The sequence below is a fragment of the Zosterops lateralis genome (assembly GCF_965231275.1).
Source record: "Zosterops lateralis genome assembly, chromosome: 7".
In the NCBI taxonomy this organism is placed as follows: domain Eukaryota; kingdom Metazoa; phylum Chordata; class Aves; order Passeriformes; family Zosteropidae; genus Zosterops; species Zosterops lateralis.
The window spans coordinates 3505158-3525983 of NC_139767.1; the positions used below are offsets into that span (position 1 = coordinate 3505158).

The following is a 20826-nucleotide window of genomic DNA, read 5'->3' on the forward strand; positions in this document are numbered from 1 at the left end:
CTTCATACACATACTGCACGTTAATTTTGGCTAATTTGTTTTCCTACAGATGGATTGTATTTCACTGGGAGAAAGAGAACTACAGCTGTTCTCTGACTACCAAGTAAGATCCTCATATGGAGAAAACAGTGATAACACGATCCTGATTTCTCTCTTCACCACACATTACACTGTGAATACTTAAGCACTTGAAATCTTCAGACAAACTAAGCTTAAGACATGAAATCTTTCACAAGAAACATATAACACCAACAGCTCCAGGACCATTGCATCCTGCAAAAAGCTGAGTCACAGAGGACGGATCACTGTAGAGTGCTCTCTTGCATTAGTATGTATGCATTCCAAGGGTGGAGATACAGAACACAGAGCTGCTATTACATGCACTGATTGAAAACAATACCAACAAAACTCAGGGAATTAACTGGGGCTGCAGAAGCCACTCCCCAGTGCTATTTTAAAACACATGCAAGGTAGATATTCTAAACTCAGCTCCTATTTAGAAATTAAATCACCATAACTCAGTAGCAATGGATTAGTTTGGGCCTATTTGCAACCAAAGCAGCATAGCAAGTTTCTTACTGGCAGTTCAAGAGGACAGAAAATACCGACTCTGAGACTCAGGAATGCAAAGGTTCCAAACTTGGTGTGACACCAGTAACCCTTAAAACGGGCAAAGGTTTTAAACAGAAATCACCACCTATTTATGGCAAAAGATCTGGGTAAAAAACAACAACTCATTTTTGTTTCCAACTATTAGAAATACTATGTACTCATTAATGCATATTGCATCACAGAAAATCCACCACAAATAAATCACTGGAAATTCTTTGATCTGTGTGGCACGATGGTCACATGGAGCTGCTGTTTACCAGGACATAACTAAATGCAGCTAGACTCACTTCAGATTCCCCAGTGTTATCTCATTATCAGACAACAATTCAAAACACTATATTTAATTCTACATGTATAGCAATTAAAATTATTTAGTACCTTTTCATGTCACTAATCAGCCTGTTCTTCTCCTGGACCACTCGCTTGTGGTGCATTCGATGGAAGTCTCGTTCTTTCTGCATTTTTAGGAGAGCCTCTTCTGTTTTACTGTGTGCAAAACCAGAAAATGCAAGGCAGCAGTGTTAGTCTCCTCCTGTGAGCTGCACCAAGGTATGCTGAATACATATGGAACTAATTTTCAGATCTGCACGTGTCTACTGTATCTAAGCTGGAAGTTCTTGGTAGTACAACCTGTGCTGGAGAATAGGTACTTTTGAGGTTCAAAACCATGGGTACTCCTCCATTTTCCTCAGATCCTCCAGATAGAATCCATAAGGATTCTGGCATTATAAATCTCAGAGTTGAGGTCAGCTTTATGTTAAGCACAAGGAGTCTCATGGAGGTACAAAAACCAATCCTCTTGTTTGAAATTCTACGTTAAATTGCATTGATAATAGTGAAAATACACTGAAAATACCAATTTTTAAAAAATATATTTACATCACATCTGTATTTTTGCCTTGCAAATTAATTTGGAGAGCCTTCTGGAAAAAGCTGGGCCAAGAACATTTTAAGCTCTCTTCAATCATGTTTGTAACCTGTCCCCAGGTGTTCCCTGGATGTGAGAGCAGGCAGCAAAAGGACTCCGTTCTAAAATTAATTGTAAACATACTGATAACCTGTTATTCTCTGAGCACATTCTACACACAGCTATGGGACACTCTGAGATGCTCTGCTCCATAAACTAAAAAAGAAAATACTGTGCATATATTCAGCACATTTTCTCCTTGCCTTTATTGATATGGGTTTGGCAGGAAAGATTAGTAGATGAATTGTTTAATTGCAAAGGAAGCTTGAAATTAACTTGCACTGAAATTAGATATTTGCTTCTTGCAGAAATGAAGCTCATTTCCTCTGCAACAGGAGCTGAAGAACTAGGTAAAACCAAAGTGAAAATTGAGTATGCCAAAATCAGAAGTTTAAGGGGAAGATCCATAACTGCCAGTGCCTTACATTTAATAATTTAAAATATAAATAATTTACTGATAGAAATAATTTATATTTGCTGTAAATGTAAGCACTGTATTTGTTACCTATCCAAACTGCCACATTTGTATGTGAATTGGTGCCCGTAGCACAGACATGGAGAGTACAGTGAATTCATTTCAGCTCTAGGTGAAAGCTGAAATTACATATCCTGATCTGATGTGTGCACAAACACCACGAGCTGAGAAACAGAGGAACTGGTAGGGGATACAAAGCCCACATTAATGATTCTGCTCAGGCTTCTACAAACATTTCAGAGGTAAATGAATCAGTGGTCTCAGGACAGTTCTGGGAAACAACTCCCTCACCACACCACGCTCAAAATCTGACTTGCCATAAAGACCTTGAATGCAAACCCTGCCCCTTCAGAGCTCAGCAGATGGCTTGTTCTGACCATAAAAGATGTTGTTACAGCCATAGCAAAGCCAATATCCATTTCTTTTAGGGAAGATGTATGTCAAAATCTGCAGGTTTCTCCATTTAAACTTCTCTCCAGCAAGTACTTCTGTTAAAATAGCAATGGAGGACAAGGTGCAACAAACCCAAGTAGGGATTTTCAGAGCCAAGTTACATGCCCTGATCCCACTGAATTTAGGTGGGACTACATTCCCCAAGATGCTGCAAGTCATAGCCCTAAAATTTTAATTGAAATAAAGACAGTTTTAGAAAACATACACTTTCAGGCTTTTACTCTATCTAGTTCACATGGCACTTAGCCACAAAGATGCTCAATGCACCACATAATTAAACAGCTGCATTTAAATATGGTGCACAACACAAAAAGTGTGCACTTTTCTTTTCCCCATGGTGTAACGGGGAAAATATGTGCAGAAATAGTGAGATTTTGGTACAGAAACAGGAGCTGAACTAAAAAATTTGTTGCTAATGTCACTAATCAAAATAATAAATGTGACTTCTGGGACTACTTTATATTTTGACCATTACTTTGGCTGTAAGCTGGGTGTGTATGATGCTTCCAAAAAGGAAAGAAAGGTACCTACAAATGTTTACACTTGATGCTGTGAACTCAACTACATACCTCAGGCAAAAGCTTGACACAAGTTTGATTCATCTACATAAGAAATTCCTTAACATTTAAAGAGCTTTTAAATATCGCAGTCCCTGTGACCAACACAATCTTATCCTGACACAAGGTTTGTCTGACAGCAACATGTTTAAATAAATAGGCAACAGACAAGGTCTGGCCATAGGAAAACACAAAAATACCTGGAATTCAAACAATTCCATATCATCAGATAGGCAGAGTTTAACATGGCTATCAAACTGCAATCTATTTTCAGTTCAGAAAAATGTTACCAGAATATTAAATGACCAGGCACCACTGAAGATGATGAATTAGAATTAACCAGTCTTGTTCAACAGTTAACAATTTTCAGGGTTATTAACAAATTTTTCCTGCATATTGGGAGGACAGCTCATGCTTCCATTAGGGAAACATTCAGCAGACAACAACATCTCTTAGCAATCAACTGGAGCTCAAATGTAAAAAGATAAAAGAAAAGGGGTACATTTGAGGTACCCTTTAACTAGTGACACATGGCAAACCAATGTAAAATCAGTTTTGCTTTCTGTCACCACACAATGGTCATTTTTAGAAACCATTTAAATAAAGATTAGTAGTGTATCTAAACCTTAAGGTAATTACTATATTTGGTTTTGGAGTAAAAGGATTATGCTGATATTTATTTCTTTTAATGTATGCAGAGACATCAAGATGCCTTCAAACATTGCACAAGCTATAAAAAATACATGCTCACGATACAGAGGAAATGAAGCTAACTGTAATTTTCTCCTTAAATAATGAAACACCACAGAGAAATCTAACCAACAGCCTGCAATCTACTCAATTTTCCCCCCTGCTTGCATGTAATCATGTAAATACTGTATTAAAATACCCAAAATACAATTACAGTTAGCTTGTAGACACTAAATGTCTTCCACCAATTGCTAAACAACATTAAAGCAGGAGGTAATTGGTTTACAGTCATTTATCCTGGGCCCCCATACTGCCTAAGTCCCAAATAACATCCCTTTTCTGCAAGATGGCAGTCAGGAGTACCAAACTCAGAAAGGCCAAATGTAATTAAAAGCTTTTCTCAAATACATTTCACAGCACTGTAGCTCTCAATCAATGTTTACTGAGTAATCCACTGAGCAAAATACAGGACTTTACTTGCTCACAAATCCTTGGTTTCTAACCAGTCAAATCAGCATTTCTCTTGTGCTCTCAGGCATTCTGCTTTCTGAGTCATTCTGTCTGAAAACCTGAAAACTCACGTTGTCCTCCAGGTAATTTTGGCTCCTGCTGGAATATTTACTTTACCACAGCAAAAGGCAGTGATTCAAAGTTACTAAATGTATGAACAAGAAAAAATGCTGTTAACAGTCACCACACTAAATGGATTTAGTACAGAGTATTATCACCAGGGTTCATCCAAAAGGCATAAAAGAAAACTGTAGCCCATGGTATGTACAGCAAAAATGCTCAATTTCACACATTTCAATTAGTTGAGAAGCAGTGCTGGTTTAATTAATAGATTATTCAAAACAATGCATATGAAATGAATGTCACAAGTGCTGAACTTTTACCATTAGTATCAGTGAGATCTTTGAAAGTTACTTGAAATGAAAAGGGTGAAAAGTGAAGTAGTGACAGAATACTGGTGGCACAGACCAAGGTTTACCCCTGCCTATAGTGCGTTCCAGTAACAGCTGATGAGTATGGAAATAAAGCTCTCCCTGCAAGCGGACAAAGGGGGGCTCTGAAACAAGGTTTGCTGAAACAAAGGTTCCAGCAGTGTTTTCACAAGGCACATGCAGAGAACCTGCAGTGTGTAACAGGAACAAGATGTGCTCACAGAGAACCTGTGTCACACAGGACTCTACTGAATCTTGGTGCCCTCTCTGCAACACCAAAGCAGTGATGTGACCCATGTTTGCCACCAGAATGTTGTTACTTTAGGTCCCAACAAACACCAGAATGTGAAAAAGTAGGGCCCAGCTTCAGCGTCAGCTGAACTTGACTGTTGGGATTTTATCTAACAGAGAGCCTGCAGCAACCCAACATACTGGCACTCCTTTCCCTCTCCTGCTTGCTCCCAGTTGCACATTATCATGTCATCTTTCAGCCTTCTCACCAGACAGCTGCCATAAAATTTTTTCTGGCACCCCATGGAGTAAAAAGATATTCTTATGAAAAAAAACCCCAGCTCACTGAGACTATGGTGAAATGAGCTTGAGCTTTATATTGTTAAATAATCGTGTAGCAACACCACAAACCCAGGAAAACTCTCATCAAGTCATAATCCATTCAGATTAACTTGTTACAGCCTGTTCTGCTACATAGAAGGGGTGAAGAGGAGGAGGAAGAGAGAGAAAAGTGGGGGAAAAGAGAAAATAAAGCTCATTGAAATTACTACTGTCAAGGATAAATTTCATGAGGGCCACATTTTTGTCCTTCTTTCTTTTACTCTGCATGACTGCTTCTTACTCTCCCCCACTCATATGAGACACAATCTTTGAGTACCCATTGTCCAAAGAAGCTACAGACTGAAAAAGGAAATGTTTTCTCTATGGTTTGCCTCCCAGTGCATCATTATATTGAGACTACACAATATCTGACTTGATTTTTGCCACTGTTTATTTAACTACTTGACTGTGGCAAATTAATTCATTAATTTAAAATGTAATAAATCATTCCAATCTGAAAATAATTTAATTACCATTATCAGCAGCAGTGATTATTTAACATCTGAATAGTTTTGGTTTTTCTCATAGAAAGGAACAGCCTAAATGAAAACTAGCAGCTTGAGCAATCCTGAGGAAAACCAAAGAGATGGAATTAACTTTACAGCTCCATGTTTTGAAACCACACACTGGCAAATCTGAATCATCCTTAGGCCTCAGAGTACCTTCTCAATGAGCACACACACCTGCAAACACCATTCTGCAGAAAAGGCCACGTGGCACAGGGTCCATTACCACATCTCTTCATTTTATAGGCTAAGTATCTTAACTCTCATGACTGAAGTACTGCAGACTTGTAGAATAAACTGCTACAATGTACACACAAGAATAATCAATGATGCTAATTTACACTGACACACCATTACCACCAGGCCCAGAGTGATAGATTTTTTGTAATTAAAAAAATGAAGAATAAATGTATAGTGATTTTTTTCCCCACACTGAAGGTTTGTGGTAGCTGTAATTTATGGCACTGTAATACAAAATGCACATAACAATTTGTTTTTTGCTTCTACCTATTAGGCTCTCATGACTCTCTGTAGTAATTTGTTATGATTACTGGATACTGAAAATTATTTTTGGACTAGTAAAAACAAATAAAAGAAATTAAGATTTACATTTCTAACAGAACTCAGAAAAACTTGAACTTTAATTATAAATGTCACCTAGAACTAAAAGTCTGTGTAGCCACCATAACAAACAGGAATTCACTATTTTTCACTAAGTACTTGGGTTTACTTTATCTGGCCACCTACTAGCATATATAAAAGGTTCAGTAAAACCAAATAACACACGTGACAGAGCGTTTGCAGCTCTCCAGATCCTTTTTCAAGCTCATAATCTCAGTCTCGAGCTGCTGGTTGCGGGTGTACACGTCTGGAACCAGCCCGGCATCCGCAGCTGCCACCGCTCCTCTCTCAATCAGCTCGTACCTGCCAGAAAACAAACACACTTATTTCACTCATTTTGTTCCATGTTTCCACTTCCTCACTTCACTCATGCCTTCCTTCTCGTGCTACCGTTTACCTGAACTAGAATCACATTTTTTACCTTCTATGATCATTAAGAATTCACAGCAGTGAATTCACTTCCCCACCACACTGTTCTATTCTACTGCTTTTCATTCTAAAATCTGTATTGTTCATAACAGTCAAAACACATAACACAGTACTTCACATTAAACAATTATTTTCTTCCTTTCTTCTAAATAGCTTAAATAAAAGGCAGAAACAAATAGTCTTGTTCAAATAGCATTTGGATATACTCCCAGTCCTTTTTATCTCACATGCTCAAATACATCAGGATTTTTTTTCTTTTTTGAGGACTAAAATAAGCTGCAGATAATAAGGATGAATGAGCCATTTTCAACATGGAATAGAGAGCTCATCTAGGGAAATTCCTTCATTCCTTCCTGCTTATTTTCCCTCTCCTTATTTAATTATATTTACCAATATTTACCTATTTTACCAGCCCCTGAGAACACTTGATTCTGTGATGTAAAAGGTTGAACTTCTTAAACTTTACTTAAATACTTGCACAGACTGACTTGGATTTTAAGAAGCAAAAGTATCTGAAGTAGCCTGGAATGCTGGGTAGCACCCCAGGAATTCCTACAGCTCCAGCAAAAACATCTACTCGTTCAGTATCCTATTTTAGGGCTATCCCTCTTTTGGTGATACGTCAGTAAAACCTAAGAACAGAGTGCAGACAGAAGAATGAGACCTCAGCCATGACATCAGCTCACCAGAGGTTCATGGAGCTGTAACTAACTTAAATCAGATAAACACCATGACCTCACAATCACTTTGCCTGCTGGGAAGATGTTCTGGGTGGGAGCTCACTAGAAGAAGCAACATGAACATTATTTGCCTTTTCAGGTGAAAAATATATTGAATCTGTTGGTTTGGGGTTTTTCTGTTCCCAAGTAATAAAGAAGTATGAATAGAAGTAAACAGAAATTAAAATCATACCAAACACTATCTCCTACACCTGGACAGAAGCAGCACATCTGAAATCTGAAGACAGTAAGCACCAATATCATTCATCAATAATCATACTGCCCAAACAAAAAGAATTTCTAAAAAAAGCAACCTTTACTTAACATCCTCCAAAAAAACTTAAGGGAATGTTAGTATCTCTGTCCAAATGACTTCCCACAGTCAGCTATATATTTGCATTCTGAGGATAGTTCTTGGAATGCTCATCCCTCTGAATTAAGCTGTCACATTCACCACCAGCAGATGAAAGGTGTTTGAAAAATTCATCTGAACATGTCCACAGTAAAATTCATTTGATCCTAACTTCATTTTCTTAAGTAAATTACTGTAGGAACAGGCTTTAGCACTCAAAAAGAAGCTTAGGGGTTTTTTTTTCTTTCCTCCAAACACTGACTGATGCACAGGTACAATTTCTATTAGAAATATTGCAAATAAGGGCAGCCTCATGGCAGAAATTCACCACTCTAGGCACTCCTTGACTTGCTGGAAGTATTTCTGAATGCCCTAACTTCACTTCATGAAAGCCACCAAGTATCTGCATGAAGACTCAACATGGATAATTGATGAACCTCAACTCCAGCAGAGCTAAAAACTGGGATAGACAATTTTCATGAAACACAATTAATACCAATAAATTCACTAGACTCTTGTCTAAGAACAGTACTGAAAGTGAATGTTTTTGTGCATGTAGCAGAAATGGAAAACTCCACAACAAACAGCACTGAGAAATCTCATTATCTTTTATCAGCCTGGTCCTGTAAATCTCACAGACCTCCCCCATACCGAGCTGACTGCCAAATAACTGCTCTTCTCCCTTCTTTCACTGCACATGGAAATTAAATTAGTTCCATGCACACACAGGTATTTTAGTAAGCTTTTCAGAACTCCTGAGTTATAATTCTTAAATCACTATTAAAAATTAACCAAGAATCTGGAAACCTAAGGAACAGATGATTAACTATGATTTTGTCATCAAAGCTCAGTGCAGGCTGACTGAAAATAATACATTATTACTCTACACTTTACATTATAACTCCTAGAAAGTGGATTTCAAAGGAATCAGTTGCACAGAGGCTCTACAATAAGCTGATAGCTCAGGATGACCTGGGCTCTTGTGATTAGGAGGGAGAGACTGGCAGATCCAGGAATTCACAGCTGATCGGCCTTTGCACTTCATATTAAAAGCTGTCAATCCAGTATCTTCAATAAACAACAAAAGTGCTATCAAGCCTTATAGAACAAATGAATAGAAAATGTAATAGAAAATTAGACATTAAAAAAATAATTTAACTGTAAAGTTCTTTAAAGTATAATGGGAATAAAAAGTTTATGTGCAAAACAGCTTACATAATTAAAGAAAAAAAATCACTACAACTGTTATAACATTATTCATTACTTCACTGAAAAATAGGAGTTTTGGTATAAAATAAACCTTAATCAAATCAAGGCATTTTATACAGCTGGATAGAGTAACAGTGTTTCCCTAAACTCCAAACTAAACACAGATAATTTGGTCCAATTTAAGTGACCTTTAGATCTCAGGCAGACAATAATTTCAAAGCCAGCCTTTTGATAAATTTTCTCTACGTTAATTAATTTCTCATTTTAAATTCCATTAGTACTTGATCACCACAGCATGAGAGCAAGAGTGTCGTCCCAATACATAATGAGGAACCCGAGTACACTAATCTGCTCTCACTTTCATTAATATTGTAAATTATCCATTTCAAACCAACATGAAACGTTTTGAAATAAGGTATTAATGCACAAAGTCTCTATACAGTAAGATTAGATACTGACACAGTGAGCTCATTTGTAAAGCTACTGAAATTAAAAGTATTACTTATAGAGAAAAAATATATGTACAGCTAAGAATTTACAAGATAGGGCCTGTTAAATCCTGCACTTTCTCTTAAAAAGCAATTTGAATTTTTCCATTGATATGAAGTCAGACTTTAAGTGCTTCAAAGAAAGCTGCAGCTTCATAAAAAGGTCACTATTTATATCTGTCTAGTATTAATTATCTCTTAGCATAAAAAACTATTAGACTTCAAACTTAATGCTATTCATATCAGTTCTTTTGTTGAGAAAGAATACAGAAGTATAGTGCTCCTTCTCCAAGGAATCACTGAAGTCCATCGTTACACCACCCAAAAGCAGATTATTATTAATTCCAAAGGCACCTGAATGATGAGTAAGACCAGAGCCTTGCAAATGACAGCACAGATTCCACACTTGAGAGTATTTCTAAGAAAATCTAAAAGCTTTGAAGCTTTTGTATGAAATAATGTTTCTTTTTATAATTTTCAAATTACACAATTTCAGGAGACTTTACTAAAAACAACCCTCTGAACTTCTCATGTTTGAAACTGAGAACAATGTTAATCAAAGAGAGGTGTTTCCACTTTTCAGAATTTCTCCAACACAACCTGCTGATTCAGAGCAAGTCTGTAACTTCATGTATTTCCACAGAACTTTATGGCAAGTGACATCTTTCGCTCCAAGGTAACTCAGCTCTCCTCCAAAGCTTTGCAGCATTCCTAACACGTAATTTTTAATCAACAGTAAAAAAAGTATATATCTTGCAGGATGTATGAAGAGAGTGGTGTATTTAAACAAAGTTGTATTTAAACTTCTGCATAAAGTACAGGCAAAATTCCTGCAATCTACAGAAGCTTGAAAAAAGAAGAGAGCAACAGCTCCAGAGTTTACTCTTCTTCTGATTACTGTATAAACTCAATCTTAAAAAATAAAAAAATCCATATTTGTTAACTGCTGTACCAAAAATTACCAATTAATAAATATTCTGATTATTCTACTTAAACAAGGGTTCCTCGTTCTCCCAAGGAATACATTTGTTTGTTAAAACACTACATATTTACGAATGACTTGTACTCAGGAGAGTCTTCTGAAAAAATATCCTGAAATATCAAAAATATTTGAATCTTGACCATCTAATTCCCAAAGAAACATGGTCACTTAAATTATTTTACCATTCAGTCTGGAAGCAGTCAAGGGTTCTAGACATTCCCAATCTGACCAGGAAATTGCAGAAGTAGTCATCCAGTGCTTGAGGTATTTCTGATATTGATTTCCCAGAAGTCAGAAGTGGTTGAAAATCCTGAAATTAAATGTTTAACAACAGAAATGTCACGATCATACTTTCTATTTCTGAAATCATCTAAAGTCACGGATCTACTGGAGTACTGAATGTTGAGCTGAATGTTCCTCTTGTCTTTACAGATCAGAAGTGTAATCAGTGATCCTTCAAATGACAAGGTTTGTGAAAGGTTATAAAGAATAAAACAAACTTCTCCTTATTTACGCAGGTATTCCAAACCTGACGTCAGCTGGTAGAGCCTTGGAAGCGTAAAAACTGATGGATAATGTTTTGTCACTGACCAGAGCAAAAATCAGTCCTTACTAATGAAGAATGTAGCAATCCCAGGTGCCAGCAGAATGGCTTGTATGCTCTTTGTGATGGTGCATGCAATGGAGGAGCACACAGAACCTCCTCTCCATCTCCTGATCCCTTAGGAATAATTCTCACAAAGATCAAGGGTCCCTCTCCTCTCACCATGCCCTGAAGGAAGCTGCCAGACAGCTCTGCTACAAGTGTGAGCAGAAGGCAGATGGTGCACCAGGGCTCCATGTGCAGCTCCCAGCACATCCAGACAGACAGCTCTGCAGAGAAGGTCAGCTCATGGGGCAAGCACACTGCCAAAAGCACAATCAACACACAACAGAGCAGTCATTCTTCACAGTTTTCTGATGCAATGCAACTCTCTTCCCTTCACCCAACCCCATTCAGCCCACTCAGCACACAGCTTAGTGTTCAGATCTCCCAGAGAGAATTCAACATGCAAGGAAGTATATGGAAAAAGGAAAATATGACCAGTCTGAGACTACTCCCCCACAAAAAGCATTTAAAGACAATGAGATGAGAGAGACTGCCACAACTTGGCAGCCAAAGAGGTGGCTTTATTTCATTCAGAAATCAAATGGATTGCAGTGACTTGACACACCTCAGTATGAGGGTCTTGGTTTTTGGGAACTCCATGTGGGCACAGTGCCACAGCAGACCTGCTTGACAATACCTGACAAGCTACTGCACTGCATATGCATCTTGGTGAGAGATTGTAAAAAATACCACAAAACTGGAAAAAAAAAACCACTGAGAGATTTATCAAGCCATGCTAAAGGCCCTGACTGCAAATCATTTCCTCCACCCATTTATAAAAGAATCTGTAAGGCCAGGGATTTCTGATAACTCCATTCATTTATGGCTTATTCATGCCCTTAGTGGCAGCTCTCTCACCACGAGTGCATAAATTACCTGGAGATAAAGGCACTTCTCTCAATAAAATAAAAACACTGGAAAAATCTCTTGGCCACTTTGTATAATACAGAAAATGTTGTCTTCAATCCAACCAACCTATTCAATATAACCAGAAAGGGCTGCACATGCCTGTGGAGGCCATGTAACACTACCTTATGACTAATACAATATGCCAAGGGCAATGTAATATTTAGCATATTTTCATTACTAGAGCTCCAGTACAACAGGCAGGTCTATTTTCTAACTGTGGTAACACAAGAACCAAAGAGTACATGGGCAGACATGCAGCTGCACCCCTTGGCTTGCTTCCTTCCTTACTCCAAGTGAGGCAAATGTCTAATATTGCTGCTTGGAGTTTTCTAAACACATCTATAAAGCCAGGCTTTGGAAGAAATGACACAGCTTGACTCCCTTAATAAATGGAAATTTGATAGAAATGCATTTCATCTCTGCAGAAGAGAATTTATTAGTGGGATACAAGCACCGAGCATCATTTCAGGACCCAAAACTCGAGCAGGGAACAATACAGGGAGAAATAAACTCAGTCTAACAGACACAGAATCACAACAGGGGCCTTGGAAAACCAGAACTGAACTCCAGGCTCTTTCCCAGACTTTGGGAGTGATATCAGGCCAACCACTTGCTTCAGTTTCATTGTAACCATGGCTGACTACCAACATAATGAGAATTTTGTTGTATATATTTGCTTGTTTGGAAATGAGGAAAACACAATCAATTAACATGATACAAACAGATATCCTATAGCAGCTTTATGGACAAAACCATCTTATAAAAAGAGTCTGACCATGGAGTCAAAATAATTTAAATAATTGCTTTGTTAAGCACTAATCCGTGTTAATTAAAATATTCAAAAAACTGTGGGTGTGAAGATGGTAAATATAGCCAGTAAAATAAATCAGTTTCTAAGAGCTCAACGTTGGGAACTTCTGCAGCACTTCTAAAGATTTCTGTCCTTGCAAGAACTTCTGCCCACTGAAGAAATATGAACACCAAATAAATGAAAAATTTCTCTGGAAAACAAGGTAAGGTGTTCTCAAAAAACTTACTATATTTAAGAAAATAAAAAGTGAATTCAAGGATTTTTACATGTTCAAACAAACTGAAAATCAAGCATACATAAATTGCAACATTAATGAATGTCAATGTTACTTCTCATTATCACTGTAGATATTAAGAGGACAAAAAACTTGGAAGGAAAGTCTAACACGTGTTAACTACTGAAGGAAGTTTTTCAGCCAGCTTTCACCTCTGTGTGGCTTTCCAGAAGCTTTGCATCCTTTTTCTACAGTCCCTATCACTTGGATATTTTCTTTTATATGCAGAATATTTTTTGCTTGTGTTGAAAAATAATTTATATTACTTAAAAATGTCTCAAAAAAAGAAAAAAAAAAAAAAAAGAAAAAAGAAAGAAATGGAAAAAAAAAGAAAAAAAAAAAAAAGAAAAAAAGAAAAAAAGAAAAAAAGAAAAAAAGAAAAAAAGAGGTAGAGATGTTCTTAACCGCAAATGATGTTACTCAGCCTTGGTCACCAGAAGCACTTGGCTTTTCCAGGGAATACTATCAAACAAACAAGTCAGTGAGCCCCACAAAATATACAGTAAATCATTATGAAAGCTATCAGGGAACTAGCAATTGTATGAGAACATTTCTCTATTCATGTCCTTCTGTCCAAAGGCTGAAAACATTACTTCAGTTTCAGAATTATGGAAAAATGAAGCCTCCAAGTAACAAATCAAGCAGGAAGGCAGCAGACAACTCCTAGAATAAGCTTAAAATCAGAGAGAATTTGAGTTTAAGCACAAATTATCTGCTGGTTTTAAGGAAAGGTAACAGTTTCTTCAGTTTGATTAACTGGGATAGACATTATTATACTGTTTCCTACCACTCCAAGCTCAACAAATCAATGAAGAGGTAAAAAGATTATTTAAATACAGCACTGTCAAAAGATCAATAAGTCAAAACTATTCTCCCTTTCTTCACCTTCTATTTTAACATCAACTTACACAGTGAAACAATCATAAACTCAGCTATCCCTAAGGAACATGAAGAATTTCCATTACTTCTTTAGCATTAAGCACTTGCCCTCTCAAATACTTTTGCAATCTTTCCCTTAATTTTCAGGCATATTCAGTTTTAAAACACATAAAACTCTGTTATTGTCAGTTTCCACTCAGAGTTTGATCTCAAGTACAAAACTGATCTGTTGATAAGCACAAGTGCAGAAGAAAACAGACATTTTCCCTCCATTTTAAGTTTAAGTATTATTCACTTAATTTCACCTTTTCACTATTAATCATTCACTTTTGCAAAATAGAGACTATGACTGTACCCTTCTGATGAGGCCACAAGGTAGTGGTGATATTGGAAACACAGCAGGGAAAAGCACTTTTCCATCAGGTTGTTAAAAACAAGTAAACTCAGGTAAATCCTATTTTGAAAAATGCAATACAACAGTCCCATTGTGTAACTCTGAACTATTACACAACTGCTTTGAAATCAAACTGTAAATGTAAGGAATGTCAAAACTAATAATGTGGAATGACTGATAATTTTATTAATATTTTGATTCAGCATAGTGTAACACTCCATTCGTTATTTTCAACATATGAACAACCTCTTTGAGCAAAGTATTCAAGTACAACCTCTGGTGGGTGTTAAGCAGATGCAGCTTCTCTCCTGTGCCAGGGATCACATTCTCCTTAATCTGCCCAGATAAAGAACAAACTCTAAAATACTGATGCATTGCAATAATATTAATACATTTTAAATAATCTAGCTAGAGGTTTGCTACATGTATTTGATATATCAGGTTATTTACAGAACACAAAATGAACACAAATTTAAGGAAGATGGAACCCAGGAAACATAAGTTGTCTTTTCCACTGTGGCATATGTCTACTCCTATAAGCTTGTAAGAAAATAACAGACAATCTTTCCCACATAAATGTTTCAGACTTAGTATAAATTACTGTGTATAAATTTCAAGCCACTAATGCCAACTGAATTAGAGACCCTTAGAATGTTTAGGAAGCTCTTACTAAAATTTGGGCATCTTCAGTCTGGTCTTGAACAGTCTGCAAAGCTTTGGACAGATCCTCGTCATCATCCTGAAGACTGGAGTCATCATCTACTAAAACCTAAATGAAATTATGTGAAGATTGGTATCAACACATTTTATACATCTTTCTTTCACAATATAACTGTTCCCACTCCCATTACAACTGCTGAAAATAATCCCCTCCTTGTTAAAATACCATTTTGCCATATTTACATAGAAATCCTATTACTGAAACATTTTTTTATAAAGAAGCTGAAATATCTAAATAGGTGTTATATCTAAATAGAAATTTTTATACCTTTAAAAAAGTATTTAGTGCTTAAATAAAGGTAATACACAACAATTCAACTAACACTGAATTTTCTCTTGAAAAACAGATATGCCCTCTATTATCCCTTTATAAAAGGAGAACTGTGTAATTTCTCCCAGGATGTCTATGTGACTGATGAAGTAAAAAGAATGAAACATGAACACTCTATCAAAATATATCATAAGATTATCAATTTAGTAAGTTACCTCTTCATACTGATAATCATATTTAGGGTCCTCTGTTATGGAAATGTCTGCAGGTTTAGTTAAGTCTGAAACAGCTGGTGCATGTGAGGAGTTCCAACTTAGAAAAAAAAATCCTAAAATAACCATTTCTAAATCTGCTATCATCACCTCCACTCCTGCTCTTTCCAACACAAGACTTTCAACTTCCAATGTTTCCTTCAGCCTCAAGGTGAGCAAGCCCAGTTCTGTGCACAGAGACAGAATTTAGGTTTAAGTTTTTACAGGTTTGAACACCATTAAAAATTGACTGATCGGATCTCAGAAGCCAAGCACTATTCCAAAATAAAAGAGCAGCTCAATTCTGCCCTCAGCCAAACATCAGTTTTGAGAGGGGTTCTTTTCGCACTAGGATTTCCACAGCCTTGTGAGCAGAACTAGCTTCTCATGCTCTCAGAAAATACCAGTCTTTAGCAAATGCAGATGTGTGAGTTCTAACAGGAACGCTGAGGTCAAACCCTGAACACCACAGAGCCACTTAAAAGAGCTGATACAAATGCCTCAATAATCACAGGACAGTTACAATAAAACAATCAGGAACTTTCAAAACTCAAAAATTCATTTAGAAATTATCTACAGCTCCTTGAAACGCTTTAGTGTCAAACTTTTGATTAAATATAACTACAAATAGTCTAAAATAAAAGCCAAGTAAACATCTTTTCATCCACTAGCCTCACAGCCCATGAAAGAATAATGAAATGTTTCTAGCAGATGCTCTTGACAATTTCCCTAGTAAATCACTTAGCCTGCAAGTGACCCATGTAAATAAACCAGAAATTAACTTCCAAAGAAAAGAAAAGCTGGCAATTCAGTACCTCATACACACAGAAAAAGAAAAAAAAACCAACATGATTTTCCAGCTTGCACCAAGTTGCCCAAATCTGAATTATTCTCCCTAAAACAGGCCTTTTGCCAGTTCTCACAGTACAGTATACATGTAAAAGTACAAAATGTAGGTAAAAGTATCATCTGCATTCAAGATTACAGCATCACAGCACCAGAAAAACTCAGATAAATTGTATCCATCTGGAAAGCTAACAGCTGAACACCATAAACCCCTGATAAGTAATAAACTTTCAAAAACTGGGGATTTTTTCCTCAATTTTCTATTGACCTGACTGTCCTTGCAATCCACTGTGGTCTAAACTAACGTGTCATTTCAAACAATCTGCCCAGAATAAATATTACTTTAAAATCCTGGGAGTTTTCTCCTTTTTTTTCTTTTTTGGTTGGTTGGTTGTTTTTGTTTGTTTGTTTGGGTTTTTTTTGGTGGTGGTTTTTTTGTTTGTTTGGGGTTTTTTTGGTGGGTTTTGTTTGTTTGTTTGTTTGGGGTTTTGGGGGGGTTTTTTTGTTTTATTTTGGGATGGGGTTTTTTTTTGGTAATTTGGTTGGGAGTTTTTGTTTGTTTGTTTGTTGGGGTTTTTTGTTTGTTTTCTTCCAAAAATCATTGCTAGGTGCACTATAAAACAGAGAAATTAACTTTAAAAACTACTGTACTCTCCACAGTGTTAAATCTGCTGAGGCAGTGCATTTTTAAGCACATCATGCTGAAAACAGCTGTGCAGTTTCACTAAGGTAGAAATTGAGGCACGAGCTGCAAAAGGACACTCTTTCACTTTTTAAATTTGGCTTTATATTGGCTTACAACTTAATTCTAGCAAGGCAGGAAAAACTAAGGTATGGTGGGGTCTAAATACTAAATATATACAATATACTAAAGTATGATTGTTTAGCCTCTAAAAGCGTTAGAGCTTCTTGATTTGCAGCTCACAGGTAGAAAAGAGAACAGGGGCAGCTCATCCGGCCTGGTGACAAAAGCAGATTTGGGGTCACACGACCAAAAAAAATTACACATTTAAAAGCCATAAACTTCCAACAAAATTTTCTACAACTAAAACGTGGAAAGAATTGGGTGGAGGCTTTTTTTGCTCTAAAAGCCGCAGCACAGTTATGTCTAGGTTATGTATCACAACCCCCATACTCAGTGCAAACCAAAAGCCATGAATATCCCAGCAGTTATCCTGCGATGGGAAATTAAAGGAGCACCTTTTTCAGCACCACATTGGGAGTCTTACTAACAAACCTTAGGGTATTTAATATTTACTGCTCAACAGCTAACACAGGAGAGGTGACAAGAGCCTTCCATATCGGGATTTTAACTCCTGCCAGGCAGTCCCACCAACACTGGAGGATTCAGTTCCCCCGCTTTTCCCAGGGTTATTCAGGAACCCCGACCCTCAGCCAGGAAAGCAAACACCATCTTACAGTGAGCAAGACCCCACTGCCCCAGCAGGGCCAAACCCGCACGTATTCATAGAATTGCTTAAGTTGAAAAAGACCTCTGAGCCCAAACTGTTACCATAAGCACCACTGTTACCATAAGCACCACGCCCATGTTCACCGCTAAGCCATGTCCTCAAGTGAGGACATTATATATATATATCCACATTGAGCTTTTCAACACTTCCAGGGAGGGTGTGGGCACCGCTTCCCTGGGCAGCCCGTTCCAATGCCGGGAAGGAAGAAATTCCATCCCCTGGCATGGATTGAAGCCATTTCTCTCCTGCTGTCCCTGTTCCCTGGGAGCAGAGCCGGCCCCCTCACTGCCCCTCCTGTCAGGAGCTGTGCAGAGCCCGCAGCTCTCCCCTGAGCCTCTTTTTCTCCAGCCCCTTTCCTCAGCCGGTGCTCCAGACCCTTCCCCAGCTCCGCTGCGCTTCTTTGGACAGGCTCCAGCCCCTTTTCAGTCCCCAGGAACAACAACCCACAGAAAGACCCCACAAGCCGGGGGGATTTTTGACATTCCTCCCCGCACTCTCAGGGCTGCCCTCACCCCACCCGAAGCCCCTCCAGCAGGTGCCGGGGCCGGCCCGGCTGGGGCGGGAGGAGCGCTGAGGGGACCGAGCCCTGAGGCGGGGAAGCGGCACTCCCAGGGGAGCGGGAGGATGAGGATGGAGGGGGAAAGGCTGGGGAGGAAGAAGGATACTCTGCAGGCTGAACGCCGCCTCAGAGGCCGCCGTCTCCTCCGCCATGGCCGCGGCGTTGCCGGGGGCGACCTCTCGCGAGGAGAGGCGCCCGCGCCGCGGCGGAAAGAGAGCCGGCTTTAATTTAATTTAAATTAATTTAGGGTTTCATTCAATTCAGTTTAATGTAATTCAGCGTTTGTACTCCGGGCGAAGCTCCTCGCGCGGTGTGTTCGGGGGCGGCGCTGTGAGGAGCGGGGGCTGTGAGGGCGGGGAGCCTCCTCAGGGCTCCCCCCAGGGCTCCCCCCAGGGCTCCCCCAGGGCTCCCCCAGGGCTCCCCTCAGGGCTCCCCCCCCAGGGCTCCCCTCAGGGCTCCCTCAGGGCTCCCCCCAGGGCTCCCCTCAGGGCTCCCCTCAGGGCTCCCCCCCCAGGGCTCCCCCCAGGGCTCCCCCAGGGCTCCCTCAGGGCTCCCCCCCCAGGGCTCCCCCCAGGGCTCCCCCAGGGCTCCCTCAGGGCTCCCCCCCCAGGGCTCCCCTCAGGGCTCCCCCAGGGCTCCCCCCAGGGCTCCCCCAGGGCTCCCCCCAGGGCTCCCCTCAGGGCGGCACCTGCTGAACACACACCGCTGAACGCACACCGCCCTTCCTCGAGTGGAGGGGAAAACAGCACAAAATGAGGAGGGAAACTGCTTCAAACTCCTAAAAAGGGCCCAATTTCGTCTGCAGTTGGAACATTTTTGTAGCTGGAAGCTGAGCTAAGTCCTGTAGGACCAATTGCTTAAGTCTCTTCAGAACCCAAACTCTCCTGTGATTCTATATTCATGTTTAAAAGCAGTTTTACCAGGAAAAAGTTTGGGAGAGCAACATATATTTGTGGAGAACACACGTCATGGCTCCTACGAGTTTGAAATAAAACTTTCTGTTGGTTTTTCTTGTTTTAAGGTAAGCTTAGAGGTACCAGTCCTAAACCTCCATTGACTTAAGGGGTTTTACATGCAACAGGAGCTCAGAATCAGTGCTTGAATTAATGTAAAGTAACAGAAATAAGTGCCCAAAGTATCTAGGGGGGAAAAAAGTAATCAAGAAATTGCTAATGGTTGGGTTCAAAGGAGAGGCACCACTTTTGCTTGCAGGGTTAACAAAACCAAACAAAACAAGCCCCAGACATTGAAATACAGCCTGAAGATCAGAGGAGATGTAAGTGGAAGAAACTGAATTATATAATTCAGTTAGGACTTCAGCCTAAAAAGATACAATCCTGCAAGAGGACCTGCTGCCTGTGAAACTATTGTTTTGTCATTGTGCAGAGATTGTCACACAGGATTGCCACCCCTCTCCCATGGCAGACACAGTCTTGAGAAATGACAATACTTTGGCACTGTCCAAATCTCCAAATTGTAATAAAAAACCAGTGTTTTGGCAGAAGATTGTCACAACACTTCAAAGATGACAAAAACTATTGTATTCCCTCAAATTCTCTCAAATGCTGTTGTTGAGTTTAATACATGTCAAAGCTTGAACTCAGCTGGTTTCAAGAGGTAGAGGGCAAATACTGACATACCTTTCTTGATCTTGGATGGTTGGGGTTTCCTGCCCCATCAGATTAAACTGATGTGACCAGAACAATGTTCTTTCATCATATCAAACACACCAGAGGCACCTTGAACTCCAGCAGAGCATCTCAAAAAAAGAATAAGCAGAAGTGGCATCATGAAGCACAACACTGACCAGTCAGTACTCCTAAACTGCAGATTGAAAAGGTGATAATGCTACAAAAGGTGGGATGGGTGCAACTGAAGGCATCATTTTCTTGGGGAAGTTTCCAATTCCACCACAAATCACAGAGTAAGTGCAACTTTATGTCATACAGGCAAGCATAGCTGATTAATTAATCTAAGTTAATACCACACAATTCTCTCAGCAACGTTTGCTGTTAGCCCTTACACAAAGAGTTGAACAAACAAAATTATCAACAATACGCTTCTCTGAGTTCTCTCTCTCTGCAGGTCTGACTTCTCCCCACAAATTACTCATGGGACTTCTGTGTCTTACTAAAACATGGAAATGTATGGTATCCACAACTGAAGAAGAGTGATGGA

At 39.0% G+C, this 20826-nt stretch overlaps 1 protein-coding gene across 1 annotated transcript in view; it reads right to left on the reverse strand.

Annotated features, from left to right (window-relative positions):
- SPAG16 (sperm associated antigen 16) overlaps positions 1 to 18814 on the reverse strand; it is a 361603-nt gene extending 342789 nt beyond the window's left edge. The window contains exons 1-6 of the mRNA XM_083864919.1: positions 18755 to 18814; positions 15736 to 15782; positions 15200 to 15298; positions 10796 to 10923; positions 6600 to 6737; positions 991 to 1098 (exon numbers count right to left, since the gene is read on the reverse strand). Of these exons, the coding sequence (XP_083721045.1) occupies positions 991 to 1098; positions 6600 to 6737; positions 10796 to 10923; positions 15200 to 15298; positions 15736 to 15782; positions 18755 to 18800 (566 nt within the window). The 5' untranslated portion in view covers positions 18801 to 18814. The remainder of the gene's footprint in view (positions 1 to 990; positions 1099 to 6599; positions 6738 to 10795; positions 10924 to 15199; positions 15299 to 15735; positions 15783 to 18754) is intronic.
- Between the last annotated feature and the right edge of the window lie 2012 nt (positions 18815 to 20826).